The sequence below is a fragment of the Neomonachus schauinslandi genome, chromosome 1 (genome assembly GCF_002201575.2).
Source record: "Neomonachus schauinslandi chromosome 1, ASM220157v2, whole genome shotgun sequence".
NCBI classification, from domain to species: domain Eukaryota; kingdom Metazoa; phylum Chordata; class Mammalia; order Carnivora; family Phocidae; genus Neomonachus; species Neomonachus schauinslandi.
Window position 1 is genome coordinate 1,721,180 of NC_058403.1, and position 14,679 is coordinate 1,735,858.

The 14,679-nt window shown below is 58.7% G+C and overlaps 1 protein-coding gene across 1 annotated transcript; it reads left to right on the forward strand.

The window, feature by feature from the left end:
• Nucleotides 1–961: 961 nt before the first annotated feature.
• ITGB2 (integrin subunit beta 2) lies at nt 962–9,002 on the forward strand. Its single transcript, XM_021679183.1, has 9 exons — nt 962–1,003; nt 1,858–1,947; nt 3,163–3,303; nt 4,814–5,001; nt 5,108–5,352; nt 5,470–5,689; nt 6,011–6,216; nt 8,193–8,359; nt 8,514–9,002. The coding sequence occupies exons 1-9, from the start codon at nt 962–964 to the stop codon at nt 8,574–8,576; spliced, it is 1,362 nt and encodes a 453-aa protein (XP_021534858.1). The 3' UTR covers nt 8,577–9,002.
• The last annotated feature ends 5,677 nt before the right edge of the window (nt 9,003–14,679 follow it).

The window sequence follows — 14,679 nt, forward strand, 5'->3', positions numbered from 1 at the left end:
GCAGCCGGTGAGGCTCGGGGCGCTGCGCGGACGCACGCGGGAGGAGGATGTTCTCTGTCGGCGGATTGTAACGCAGCCGCCGTGTTTCCATATCTGCTCCGACACAGCGAGTCTGCGGGCCCCGTTCTCGGTTTGTACGCATGCGCATTGCGACATCAGCGCGTCCATCACACGTCGGGTGCACAGGGTGGGCCGGGCGCATTCCAGAGGGACGCGCCCCCCAAACGCCCCACCAGGGCTGTCTCCCCACCCAGGGAACCAGCTCTCGCACGCTGACAACACTTCCTTCTCTGCTTCGGGAACCCTGCTCTGTCCTGACCTCCTGACTTCACGGAATGACTGTTCCTGTTCAGTTCTTCCAGAGCACGGGGAACTTTCTGTTCCTGGGCCAGTTTCTCTTCTGTCCTTCGTGCCCTCTGTCCGGCACGTGTTTGCGTTACTGCCTCCCGTGCCTGCGCAGTCTGTGGATAAGCAGGGTGGCCTCCTCTCGGCTCTGGTGCGCTGTGAGAGCACCTGCTGGCCCCCCCACCCTCCCCGAGTCCTGCTTTCCGCTGTGGGGGCGCCTGCTGCCGCTTCTGGGGCGGGGGATGCTGGCGGGGGGCCGGCACCAAGACGGAGACCCGCAGCTCCTACTGTCAGTTTTCCAGACTCCGAAAGGGGACAGGACCCTGCAGGAGATGCAGAGGAGGGGGAGGGGCAGGGGTCCAGGAGAACCCCTGGGGTGGGCACTGGAAGCTTGCCAAACCACAGGGACCGGGGCTCCGTGCCGGGCTGATGACCGGGTGCACCATCAGGACCTGGCAGGCAGTACTAGGGGGCACAGCTGGTCCCGGTATTTTGCTGTTGGGGCAGGACGGTGCTGTGATGGAGTAGAAGCAGGAGGTTTGAACTGCAAACCCCCAGGATGGACGATGCCCTAGTGTGTCCGGGCCTTTCTGAGCCTGTTTCCCGACCCTCATTCATGGGGCTCCTGGGTGAGGGGCATCGAGGCGACCCAGAGCCTGTAAGGAGAGCATTTGCTGGACTGTCCTTGGTGCCCCACACTGAGGGGAGAGCAGGTTGGAGGGACAGGACAGGGGAGAGCCCAGCTTCCCAGAGCCACAGGGGGGTCCTGTGCAAGGGGTGGAGGGGAGAGGACAGTGGAGGCCACCAGGGGTTGGTGGCCGGGCTGTGCCAGGCCTTGTGGGCTCCGTGGACGTACCTGGACTCTATCTGGGGAATCACGGCGGGGAGCTTTGGGGCAGAGAAGTGGCACAAGCATCAGTTCTGTAAGACACAGCGAGGATTCAGTCTTCCGTGAAAGAGAGTGTGAGGGGAGGAGGGGGCACAGAGGTGTCCTGGAGGCTGGCCCCAGGCCTGTCTGCATTACGGGCACTCCAGCCTGCCCATGCGCAGGCGCCACGGGACCCCCGGCCTGCTGGAGCCCAGGGCCCCATTCCTGCTTACCACAGTCGTCACTAAAATTAAATTACATCAACACACTGAAATGCTCACCCCTCACCCCTTCCTGCCGGTGTTGGCACATTTTGAGATTCTCTGCCCTTGGCCGTAGCTGACGTATCCGCACGGCCGGGTCGCTCCGTCATGGTGGCGAGGGACAGCTCTCCCAGCAGGTCACGAGCTGGAGGTCGGCCACGGAGGAGTGCTCCCAGCAAGGAAATGGACTGTTCCTGAGCCACTGACCTGGTCTTAACTGAGAGCGATAAGCTATCTGGGGGGGGGGGGGCGGGGAGGGGCAGTCTGGGCCATTTTACGAGCAAGAAGGAACCCTCTGGGGTGTTACAAACCCCAGGGACGCTGTGGCTTCCGTGGCCCCAGGGCTCCAGCTGAGACAGGTCTGGTCTCCTTGCCCAACAGAAACTCACTGAGGTCATCCCCAAGTCAGCGGTCGGGGAGCTGTCGGACGACTCCAGCAATGTGGTGCAGCTCATCAAGAACGCCTACAACGTGAGTGCCCCTGGCGTTCCGCAGGGGTCCCCGGGGCTGGGGGCAGACCCCTGCCCTCCCTGCCGCAGGCCAGCCGAAGGGGGGTCTGCGGAGGGGAGCCCTGCCTCACAGGGCCACCATCAGGCCTTCTGGATTAGTGGATGCTGGCTCTTCCCACGGGGCAGCCGGGTCCTCCCCCGGGGATGGTGTGGTTTGTGCCCTGCCTGACCCTCACCTCTGCCCTCCCTGAAACACGGGCACCCAGCCTCCTCTTAGGCCGCAGTCCTGGTGGCCTCCCCACGTGCTGCAGGCTGAGAGCACCCGGGAAGTGCCGGGCCCTCGAATGGAGCTAGAGCTCTGGTGAGGGGTTGTGTTTGCTCCGTGTGCCCTTGTGGAGCCCGAAACCCCCAAGGCGGGCCCTCCTGTGTCTTCACACCCACGACTGTCACTGCTCACTCGCCTCTGACTCTGTCTCTCTGTCTCTGTCTGTCTCTCTTTCTCTCTGTGTCTCTGTGTCTCTGTCTCTGTCTCTCCCTTTCTGTCTCTGTCTCTCCCTCTCTGTCTGTCTCTGTTCCTCCCTCTCTCTCTGTCTCCCTCTCTTTGTCCCTCTGTCTCTCTCTCTGTGTGTCTGTCTCTCTGTGTCTGTCTCTCCCTCTTTGTCTGTCTCTGTCTCTCCCTCTGTCTCTTTGTCCCTCTGTCTCTCCCTCTCTGTCTCTGTCTCCCTCCGTCTCTTTGTCCCCCTGTCTCTCTCTGTCTCCCTGTCTCTGTTTTTGTCTCTGTCTCTGTCTCCCTCTCTGTCTCTGTTGCTGTCTCTCTCTGTCTCTGTCTCCCTCTCTGTGTCTTTCTTTCTGTCTCTGTCTTTCCCTCACCCTCTCTCTCTCTCTCCCTGTGTTTCTCCATCTCCGTCTCCATCTCCGTTTGTCTCTCATTCATTTACCTAGTTCCCCCAGCTCCTAGCCCGTGCCTGGCGCTGGGCACGTGGTGGTGGGTGGGACCGGCAGGCCCCGTCCCCGTGGCCACGGCCTGTCCCCGTTGGCCCCCTCACTGGCCTGTCCTGGGGGGCCGTGGCATTGGTAGCCCGGCCACTGCCTGCAGGGGTACGGGGCATGCTGCCGCCCCAGCTCTCCGTGGGTGGAGGGAGGGATGAGCAATGAAGAGGCATCGGCGCCATCGGCCAGGAAGGGCCCGAGGACAGTGGGAGGAACCCCTAAACCACGGCCGCTCTTTCCCCCTCAGAAACTCTCCTCCAGGGTCTTTCTGGACCACAACATGGTCCCCAGCACCCTGAAAGTCACCTACAGCTCCTTCTGCAGTAATGGGGTATCGCAGGTGGACCAGCCCAGAGGGGACTGCGACGGCGTCCAGATCAACGTCCCGGTGAGACCCCGTCCCAACCTTCCGGAAGGTTCTCTCCCAGGGACAGCTGGGGGTGCACCCAGGCCCACCGCTAGCACAGGGACAAGCGAGGGACAGGGGCCAGCGTCTGCTGCCGATCCAGCTCCTTTCCAAGGCGCCAGACGCTGCTTGGGTAAGGCCGTCTTGCGCGGTAAGGAGAGGATCGGCGGTCAGGCTGAGCGCACTGCTCCGCCCCGGGCTCCGCCAGTGTAGACGGAGGGCGGAGCGGGATGGCAGCGCCCCTTGGGGGCAGGTGCTGCGCAGTGCGTCCCAGCGAAGAAGGGGGTACTTTCCACCGTCCGCACATCTGGTTTGCTTTGGTCTGGTTTCCTGATTTTTGTGTTTTGGGCTTTTGGGGTTTTTTCTTTGAGTGTTTAATTTTATTTATTTATTTTTAAGTGGGTCCACACCCAATGTGGGGCTTGAACTCATGACCCTGAGATCAAGACTCAGACGCTCTCCTAACTGAACCAGCCTGGTGCTCCTATTTTGATTTTTGACAAAGATATTAAAGCATGGGCCACAGGGATGATTAGAAATAGGCGCTGAGTTATTTCCATAATATTTTGATTTTCTTATGACCGTAAAAATTAAATTTTTCCTCTTTCCGGCTGTGAACTAATATTCAGCAAAAATACTTGCTCTTATTGAGGTTTTAGATAGGACATTAGAATTCAATCCTCAACTATGTCACTTGCTAAATGTTGCATATACATGTTTCCTGAGCAACCCACATGGGAATTTATTCAATCTTCTGATGAGCTGATTGCTTCTTACACATTTTTCCTAGTATTTCTGCTCTACCTAAATGTCCCCTGTAGCAATTCATTTAAATGTTCCTAGGGTGTGGCTTGCTTTTGACAAGTCAGTGCTCCCCGAAGCTCTGAGCTGCTGACTTCAGGGGTGCAGGTGGGCGGCAGGGACTCTGCTCTGTCCCACCCGGTTCCCCTGGGGCATGATCTTCTACCCTTTATTCAGGGTCAGAGCACACTCCATATCCAGAATCTAGGGCCTCCTGCGGGATTCTGGCATCTCAGCATTCCAGACATAAGGAGAAAATCCATGTCCTTTCCCAAGTCACCACGTCTCCTTTCTAATGCACGGATGTTAAAAATATTCTAGAAGCACCCCCCCAGCCTAAGGCCAAGCCAGGAGGTGATGGGTGTGGGGAGCAGCATGGCTGGGAAGGCCCCGGTGGGCCTGACGCCCCAACGTTCCTGCACCTCCGACTCTGGGGCTCCAGACGGCCTTCTCTCTTTTCATGTCCAGTCCCAAGTCCTGGATTAATGCGGAGTGTTCTGTGTTCTTCCAGCCGTCCCCTCCCCACACTTCCCTGCACTCCCTCCTGGGGCCCTTGAGAAAGGCTGGCCCCCCACCCCCACCTCAGCCGGGCTCCTGGACAAACCTGTGTCCGGGCCGCAGGCGAGCAGATGCGACAGAGTGTGGCCCCGCCGCCACCGCCTCGCCTGAGCCCTGCTGTTGTCCGCGACAGATTACCTTCCAGGTGAAGGTCACGGCCACGGAGTGCATCCAGGAGCAGTCCTTCGTCATCCGGGCACTGGGCTTCACGGACACGGTGACGGTGCGGGTCCTCCCTCAGTGTGAGTGCCACTGCCGGGCCGAGAGCCAGGCCCGCGGCCTCTGCGGCGGCAAGGGCTTCCTGGAGTGCGGCATCTGCAGGTGAGCGGGCGCCAGCAGAGGTTTCAGCCAAGGGCCAGCGGCCTCCGAGAGAGGGCCGGCCTCCCGCGTGCCCCTCGGGCCCTGAGCCCCGCCGCTCCCGCTGCAGGTGTGAGGCCGGCTACATCGGGAAGAGCTGTGAGTGCCAGACGCACGGCCGGAGCAGCCAGGAGCTGGAGGGCAGCTGCCGGCGCGACAACAACTCCATCCTCTGCTCGGGGCTGGGGGACTGCCTCTGCGGACAGTGTGTGTGCCACAGGAGTGACGTGCCCAACAAGAAGATCTTCGGGCGCTACTGCGAGTGTGACAACGTCAACTGCGAGCGCTACGATGGGCGGGTCTGCGGGGGCGAGGGTGAGCACGGTGCGGACGGGGGGACGGGCGGTGTGGACAGACAGGCGGACCGGGGCGAGCGGGGGCAGGGACGGCCGGACCGCCGGGCGGGGCTGAGTCCCGGCCACCATCCTGCAGAGCGGGGCAGCTGCGCCTGCGGCAAGTGCTACTGTAAGGAGGGCTTCGAGGGCTCGGCCTGCCAGTGTGAGCGGTCCACCCGGGGCTGCCTGAGCGCCGAGGGCTTCGAGTGCAACGGGCGCGGCCGCTGTCGCTGTAACGTGTGCGAGTGCGATGCGGGCTACCAGCCGCCCCTGTGCCTGGAGTGCCTGGGCTGCCCGTCGCCCTGCGGCCGGTACATGTGAGTGCCCCCTCGCCCCCCCCCCGCGCTCTCCTCTCGCCCCCCACGCCTCCTCCCCGTGGCCCTCACCCGCCCGTGTCACGGCAGGCCCCACCGGCCAGGCCCCCGCCCGCCCCCGGGAGCCCCGCTCGTCGCCCACCCCAGCAGACCTCTCCCACCACCTGGGGCCGAGCTCTCACGCGTGTGCACTCACGCCCGCGCTCACGCCCACACGCTTGCGCTCACACTCACACCCACGATCACGCGCGCGCCCACGCCAGGTCTTGCGCCCACACTCACACTCACACCCATGCTCGCGCTCCCACGCATGTTTCTCTGCAGCACCTGCGCCCAGTGTCTCAAGTTTGACCAGAGCCCCTCGGGGAAGAACTGCAGCGTGGAGTGCGGGAACGTGGGCCTGCTGAGCAAACGCCCGGAAAAGGGCCGCAGGTGCAAGGAGCGGGATCTGGAGGGCTGCTGGATCACCTTCACCCTGCGGCAGCGGGTCGGCAGGGACAGCTACGACATCCACGTGGACGACACCCGAGGTGAGGCCTGGGAGACCGGGTGTCTCCGCCACCGGCAAGGGTGCCCCTCCTCACTCGGAAGGATGGCCTGGGGGTTAGGCAAGTGTCCACAGCCATGGTCCTGCCCTGGCCCCTCTCCCTGGCTCACATCGTGACCCGTGGGAGGCGGTTCATGGCTTGTTCCCTCTGCGACAGCACTGTTCCGAACCAGGGCACGTTTCTGGGCTGGGTGCCGACCACCGGACAGCTGCCTGGGGCTTGGAGGCATGGGTCCCAAGAGCCGGTCCTTGGAGAGCTGTGTGAGGACCACCGTGGGCTCCGATCTCAGCCCTGGAGGGGGGCCTGGGGCCAGGAGCCCAGGCGGCACGCTTTCCCGAATGCTGCTTGCTGGTCCAGCACTGCGCTCCGGGGCCATACCTGGCCCAGTAGTGGTTGAAGACATGGGGACACCAATCCTGTCCTCATGGGGCTCGCGTTCCAAGGGGGTGGGGACATACTTGGCCAGTACCCGAGACAACGTGAGATTGTGGCCAGAGTCATGAGGTACAAAGATGGCGGCAGGGGTGGGTGGCCCTGAGGTCAGAGGTCAGATGGTCTCTCGGAGGAGGACCGCTTCAGCCAAGACCACAGGATGGGACATCCGTACGGAGGGAACAGAAGGCCGTGGGTCAGAGGCCCTTGGCTCTGGGTTTTCAGGGGGCCCCTGTGAGGCCTGCGAGGCACTTGGGTCTCCCCCCAAACATACCAAGAAGCTGTTAGCAGTTTTCAGAAGAGCGAGGGACACATCGGAGCTGCATTTTCAAAAGCCGAATGCAGAGCCATGAGGGGCTGCTGCAGGACGTGGGCACTGTGGCGTGGAGAGGGACGCGTGTGGAGGTGGCAGGGGCATGGGGGCGGCGTGGACAGAGCCTGCCCTTGAATGGAACACGGGGACGGGGCCGGGAGGAGCGGGAGGGAGGTCCACAGGCCCCAACAGGTGGTGTGTGTGGGCAGGCCAGTTTTTAGGAGGCACGCTGGGTGGGTGACAGTGACGGACACATGTGGGTGCTGGGACTTTGGGAGCATGGTGGGATGGGTTTCAGGGCTCCGGACAAGTGGCGCCCAGGGGTGTGTGGGGCACACAGACGCTCAGCACCCCCCACCCCCCTTTTCCTGCTCAGAGAGGCTGAGGGCAGGGCAGCATAGGGCTGGGAGGCCCAGCCCTGCAGGTGGATGCAGCAGGCGCGGGCAAGCCATCCACCAGGGCCCTTGCAGGACTGATTCTGCTCCCAGCTCCCCTCCCCACGGTGGGAAGCCCAGGAAGGCAGGTGGGGCTCAGGGAGTTCACAGCTTGTGCCTGGGGGCTGTGGATTGTGGCCTGCCAGCATGGCGAGCTTTCGCTGGGTTTCTCTGCTGGGCAGATTTGGGGTCCTGTCTGGGTTTGTGCAGCCGTGGCCAAGTTGCTCAAGCTCTCTAGAAAGGCCAGGATGATGGAGGGAGCTCAAGGAAACATGGGTGTCTGGGAGCAGGTAAATAAGGGCTCTGTCCCCTGTCCCCCAGGCCTGAGGAGGAGGTCGGGGCGTTAGGACCCCGCCCTGGTTTCCTCGGGAAGGCTTTCACCAGCTGAGTCCTCATCCCCAAACTCAGCTAAGAGGTGTTGGGGGCCTCAGGCACCATTTCCTGCCTGAAGATTAACTCTAACTCAGCAAGGTTTGGTGATGGGGCCATTGGCTGTCCCAGCTGGTGGTAACCGAGTCAGGAGGCTGCTGCTTGGTCCGCTTTCTTTCTGTGTAAACAAGGGGCCTTTATATTTCCCCTGGAACCACGGGGCCTGGCCTTCCTCCGTGGCTGGGGGCTGCAGGCTTCCTCGCGTATCTCTTGCCTTGATGGTGAACGCAGAGGCCGGAAGGCTCTGTCCACCTAAGCACTGGGCAATGACCTGGGGCAGGGCACACAGGGGGCCAGGTGAGCCAGGCAGGGCCTGACACTAATGTGTGTGTGCCTCTTCCTTGCCTCAGAGTGTGTGGGGGGCCCCAAAATCGCCCCCATTGTGGGGGGCACTGTGTCGGGAGTTGTGCTCATCGGCATCCTTCTGCTGGCCATCTGGAAGGCTCTGACCCACCTGAGTGATCTCCGGGAGTACAAGCGATTTGAGAAGGAGAAGCTCAAGTCCCAGTGGAACAACGTGAGTGGCTGTCCCTGGGGGTCGAGATGGTCCCCCCCAACTGGTCCACTTGCCCCCGTAGTTCGTCCTCGGAGCTGGGACCCAGGGGAAGGTCACCCCCACTCCTGGCTCTTTCTTCCCCTCCACTGACGAGTTGCATTGCATTTCCCACCAGGATAACCCCCTTTTCAAGAGCGCCACCACGACAGTCATGAACCCGAAGTTTGCTGAGAGTTAGGGCGCTTGGTGAAGATAGCGCTGTCTGAACCAGATGGAAACACCCCCAAATCACATCTCCGCCAGGCTCCTCCAGGGATATGGCTCACAATCCTTGACAATTTCACCCATTAACCGAAAATCCACTGTTGTTTTCTGCTGTTGAAATAATAGGTATGCTCAGGTGACAATATGGACATGTCGGAAGGGACAGCCTCCCCCCCTGATGTGTCTGACCTTGTGGTAGAGATTTGAAGAAGGAATTGCTTGGGTCTTATGAGGTTAGATGTGTTTTCCTATAAAACTTAGAGTGGCAATCTCATTGTGGCACAAATTTATTTATATTTGAACTTATCAGGGTATAAAAATCACATCCCATTGATGATACTGTTTCCCAATCGTGTGTATAGAAAAAATAAATAAAACTTCAGTCGAGGCTGTGTGTGGAAGCTGGGCTCTGTGCACCCTCGGAGGGTCCGTGTGGACCGTGGGCCGTGGCGCGCACTTCTCTCCTTCCTCACCTGTTGGCCGTGTGTCCGTGGCCCTCTCCACCCCCGCTCCTGCCCCACATCCGAAGCAGCTTTCAGAAGACACAGGGCAGCTTCACAGAAGGGGGCTGTCTGCGGAGCAGGGAAATGGGCATCTCTCCGAGTTTTAAAGTAAGTTTGTTTCCCGCGGGCTGTGTCACGGGTGATCTGGAAGTCACGCTGATCCAGCACCACGCAGCTGTGGGACACAGCCCCGTCTTGTGGCCTTGCAGTACGTGTTGGTGTCCATTGGTCACAACCAGGACATGGGAGTGCCCGCAGTCGGCACAGGTCAGCAGGCTCATGTGGCCAGGGTCTGGGGGGAGCCCGTTGGGGTTGGGGGGGGAGGTCCCGTGGTCCCCAGGGGAAGGGCCACGTTCCAGGCCTCTGTAGCCACACGAGGGTGCGTGCCCGCTCTCAGCTCCAGCGTACGCGGGTATGAGAGGCTGATTCGGTGCAGATATCGGGGAGCTTGCTTGTATCTGTAGTCATGACACAAACATAGTTTCAGAGGATATCTGCCCTTACATTATTTACTTTAAAAAAAAAATCCCAGCCTAACTCTTGATTTAAAAACAGCCACACAGTGGGGCACCTGGGTGGCTCAGTCAGTTGAGCGTCCTACTCTTGGTTTCCGGTCAGGTGGTGATCTCAGGGTCCTGGGATGGAGCCCCGCGTCGGGCTCCCTGCTCAGCGTGGAGTCTGCTTGAGATTCTTCCCACTCACTCTCCTCCCCCTTGCACGCACATGCTCTCTCCCTCTAATAAATGAATAAATAAAACATTTGAAACAAACGAAAACCCAAGCCACTCATTCAGAAAGCCCCGATGGGCACCATCGCAGTGGAGAAAGGCTGAACAAATCCCTCGCTGTCAGGAGGCACACGGAGGTGCCCCCAGAGCCAGGATCAAGCTATAGCTGTGTGCGGGGCAGGAAGAGCATGTGACGCAGAACCTAGAGTAAGGGTTGAAGACAAAACTGAGGACCTCACCCGTTAACCTTCAGCTGCTGAGAATCCTCGCTGCAGGCTGTTCCTTCTGTGGGGGCACTCTTCCCGTGTCCACCCCCCTCTCTGGCCAAAGGCAACTATCGTCCTCCTGGGCCACACCCCTCCCCCCTTCCCCAGGCCAGGCCCAACAGCCCACCCCATCCCCGCCGCCCTAGAAACCAGAATCACGGGTCCCACTCTGGGACCGGCCCTATTCATACACAGCGTGTCTGAAACGGGATAGCAAAGGCCAGCCAGTTACCACACTAGACTCGGGCTTCGTTTGCTCTAACCAAAATGCTAAAACCCCACTGAGCGAAATGGAAGTGCTTTCAGGCTATGTCGGACTGCAGGTCACCCCGTGGTCTCCCGGCCCCATGCATGTGGTGGCCCTGCCCAGTCCGTTGTGACCCTCCCCATCTCACACATGGCCTGCGTGCCCAAGGTCCCTACTCTGGAGCCCAAACCCTTGCAGACGCCTGGTCATGTCCAGTCCCTTCCCACCACAGTCCGTCTCCACATGCTCGGGGTAACCTTATTTCCTTTTCTTACACCAGGGCTGTGATTCTCTCATGCTGCCCTGTGCCGCCCCCCACCAAGCCTCCAGCTGGGGCCTCCGCTCTTTCTAAAGGTGAGGAGAGAGGGAGGGTGTCAGAATAACATGGGTGTAAGTCTACAACCAGGCCCCAGTGCCCAGTGATGAGAGAAAACCTCTTTAAAGACCGGATAGACAAGGGGAGCCAGTTTAGATTTCTAAGTCAGCATGACTGTACATAAACTGTTTGAACCAAAAGCCTGACTTATGGCCCCGCTACCCACGCATCGTGCACCTGCTTTGTGAATGAGTCAGCTGAAGGAAAACCATCTTGTCCTTGAGATTCTTGCCAATGCCCCTGCTCCCCACATTCCTTTATGATAAAACTCGTGATTCCTGCCAATATGTTAAGCTATAACCTTTTTTTAAAAAATACTTTTTTAAATTTATTTGACAGAAGGAGCACAAGCAGGGGGAGTGGCAGAGGGAGAAGCAGGCTCCCCGCTGAGCAGGGAGCAGGACCCTGGGATCATGACCTAAGCCAAAGGCAGACACTTAACTGACTGTGCCACCCAAGCGCCCCGAGCTATAATTTTTTGAGCTTTTACAAGATGTAAAAAAAATACATAATCCTGTAAAAACTACTCATTCTTTGGAGCACTTCCTTCCCTGTGAAGAGCGTGGTTCCCGGGCAGCTGTCCTAACCTGCACTTGAAGAAAACTTCTATTAGAAATAGAGAAACTTGGGGCGCCTTGGTGGCTCAGTTGGTTAAGCGGCTGCCTTCAGCTCAGGGCATGATCCTGGGGTCTTGGGATCAAGTCCCGCATCGGGCTCCCTGCTCAGCGGGGAGTTTGCTTCTCCCTCTCTAATAAATAAACACTGGAAAAAAAAAAAAAGAAATAGAGAAACTCTATTCTTTCTTACAGAGATTCTAAAGGTCTGTTCATTTTTTGTCAACACCAAGGCTCCCGGTTTGCCTGGGACATCCTGGCCTTAACCCTGAAAGTCCTCTCTCCCAGGAGACGATGCAGCTTGGGCTAACATGGGTGGTGGGCCACCTCTGACATGTGTGTTTCTACCACACCATCAAGCAACTAACTCAATTCTCTGAGGACTCTGAGGGCGTGTCTCACCAATCCGACTCAATTCTGGTATTGTCTATCTGGAGGTGGCATCAGATCCCACAGGCTAGGGGCTCAGGGCCGCTGAGCTGCTTCTCCCCCTTCAGATGCCAGGCGCAAATCCAGGCTGTCATCTGTGCTTCCGATAATTAGCTACAGATCAGGTTCAGTGAATTTGCTAGAGCGGTTCCCAGATCTCAGGAAAGCAGCTTACTCACTGGGTTACCGGTTTATTACAAAGGATTTGAATCAACCGCCAGATGAGGAGATGTGTGGGGTAGGGGTGCCGAGCTTCCACCTCCGGGGGGCCACTCGCCCCATAATGTGGTTCGGAGTGTTGGGGTCCAGAGCTGACGGCTAAGAAAGAAGTCTTGAGACGTCTTTGGTGCAAAAGGTGGTTTTATTATAGCACAGGACAGGACCCATGGACAGAAAGAGTGGCTTCTGTGGGACTGTGACCAGTAATTTATATACTAGGGAGTTGGGGGAAGACAAAGGGAAGTTTCCAAAAGGACTTTCATATGCTAAAGACTCTCAGGATACAGGAGGCCAGGCTATTGTCAAGCAAGGGTGGTAATCGCGCTTCCCGGGCTTTTGGATTTAGCTCAGGAGAAGACAGCTGGGAGTTTCCTGGAGGAAGGTTACACTCTGCCCGCCTCGAGTACTGGTCAACGGGCTGCAGGTTATAAGGACATTTAATTTTATCTACATTTCCTTCTGCCTCTGTTCCCCACATCAACTCCCCCCTAGGGCCCCCCATCCTGCCGCAGACCTGCAACTGGGCCCATGTGGAGGGTACGTGGCTTTGGGTTCCTGACCTGGATCGTTAATTCCGTGTAAGGGCCTCTGTACTGCATGTGGCCTGGGGCTCTTTGCTCGGGCAGGTGGTGGGGCTAGACAGGCCAGCAGCCCATCACTGCTCATGCTGGTAGCGTGTTCCTGCTCAGGGGTCTCAGCCCAGCCTGCACCTGGGGAGCTTGAAACGACAGTGGCCATAGACCTGCTGAGTCAGGGGCTCTGTGGTGGGCTTAGCGATCTGGGTTTTGTCAAGTCCTGCAGGTGATTCTGATGCATGCTCTACCTTGAGAACCACTAGGTGAAGCTGGAGGATGTCTAATTATGGACATAAATGTGTGGTCTGCGGGTGAGGGCTGCAGATGCCATGTGTGCGGGGGGGGGGGGGGGCCCGCGGGGGGGGGGGCGGCCGGGGGGGGGGGGAGGGGTCTGCCCCGCTTGGGCACCTTCTCTGGCAGGGCCAGCAGAGGCTGGGCCTGGGCTGATACCCCGAGGCAGTCCCCAGAAACAGGATCCAAAGGGGCGCCTGATAGTTCAGTCAGTTAAGCATCCGACTTTTTTCTTTTTTTTAAGATTTTATTTGAGAGGTGGGGGTGGGTAGGGGTAGAGGCAGAGGGAGAAGCAGACTCCCAGCTGAGCAGGGAGCCCAATGTGGGGCTCTATCCCAGGACCCTGGGATCATGACCTGAGCCGAAGGCGGACGCTCAACGACTGAGCCACCCAGGTGCCCCAAGCATCAAACTCTTAATTTCTCAGGGTTGTGAGACTGAGCCCCATGTCGGGATCCCTCTGCCCCTCCCCACCAAAAAAGAAGCATGAACCACAGCGTCAGCTACTCCCAGTCCATTTCCTGTTTGTGTGACATAGTCCCATTAATTTTCAAACAATCCTCTTGAAACCTTCCCACCTTGTCCCCATGGGATGGAGGGGAGCTGGATGAGACTCTGGTGAAGCACTAGCTCAAAGTCTAGCTCTGCATCTCACTGGCTGCGTGACCTTGAGAAAGTTTTGTCTTGTCACATTACCAGTCCTTAGAGCCCCCTTCCACCTGTTTCTGAGAGGACTCCAAGAGACTGCTCACAGGGGGTGGGTGGCCAGAGCGTTCCATGTCTGGCATCTCTGTCCAGGGCAAATCCCTGGGCCTCAGAGGCCCGACATGGCAGGGACCAGGACCAGCTCCCAAGCCCACGCAGCTAAGTGCCACCTGCAGCTCCCACTGGTGCCATCCCGCACGCCCAGGGGCAGGGTCTGTAGCACCCCTTAATCCAACCGTGTTAAATGGGCTCTGGACCACCAGCCTCTGACCATCCCTCCCTCTGCCCCAGAGGCCCCCGCCTCTCTAAGAGCTCCTACAGATCCCAGCCTGATCCCTCCAAGGCTGTCCAAAGTCCCAGGCCCTCAAATGCTCCCTCTGTCCTCAGCTGAGCTGAAAATGAGCTCTCCCAGCATCAAAAATCACAGACTTGATGTGTTACCTGGCCAGGGAGCAGCTCTGCTCTCTTTCACATGGCCTTTCTGGAAGTAATTCCTTAACTTACTAAGAGGAATGTAGTCTCCATGACAAAATCTGATGGCACACTGACCACAAATAAAAACCAGGCTGGGGAAAATGCCCAGCAAGTGTCTCCCATACGTACAACTCCGAGGTAGGGCCCCGGAGCTGCAGAACCAGGGGGCTCTGGCTTCCACCCGATGGCCAGCCTGGTGTTTGAGGACAGCCCTGCTCCCCGCAAGTGGACCCCGTTGTGACTGTGTTCATCTAATTCCTTAGCTATCTTTCTTGGAAAAACCACACGCTCTTTCGGCTGCAGACTGCCAGGAGGAATCATCCCATTGCAGCTGTACTACTTCTCATCTATTGGGGTCTCTCTCCTACGAGCGTAAAGCTCTTTGACCACTGGATGACGCCCCCACCTCCTCACTTCTAAAACAGGACACGGACTCTAGTTACCGAGTATTTTAGAACTTCTGTGTTGTGCAATTGCTGCACAACTCAGTTGTCTTAAAATGCCATTGCTGGGGGACGCCTGGCTGGCTCAGTTGGTGACACATCTGCCTTCGGCTCAGGTCACGATCTCAGGGTCCTGGGACTGAGCCCCATGTGGGGTTTGGCGCTCAGCGGGGAGTCTACTGTCTCTCTTCCCCTCTGCCCACTTGT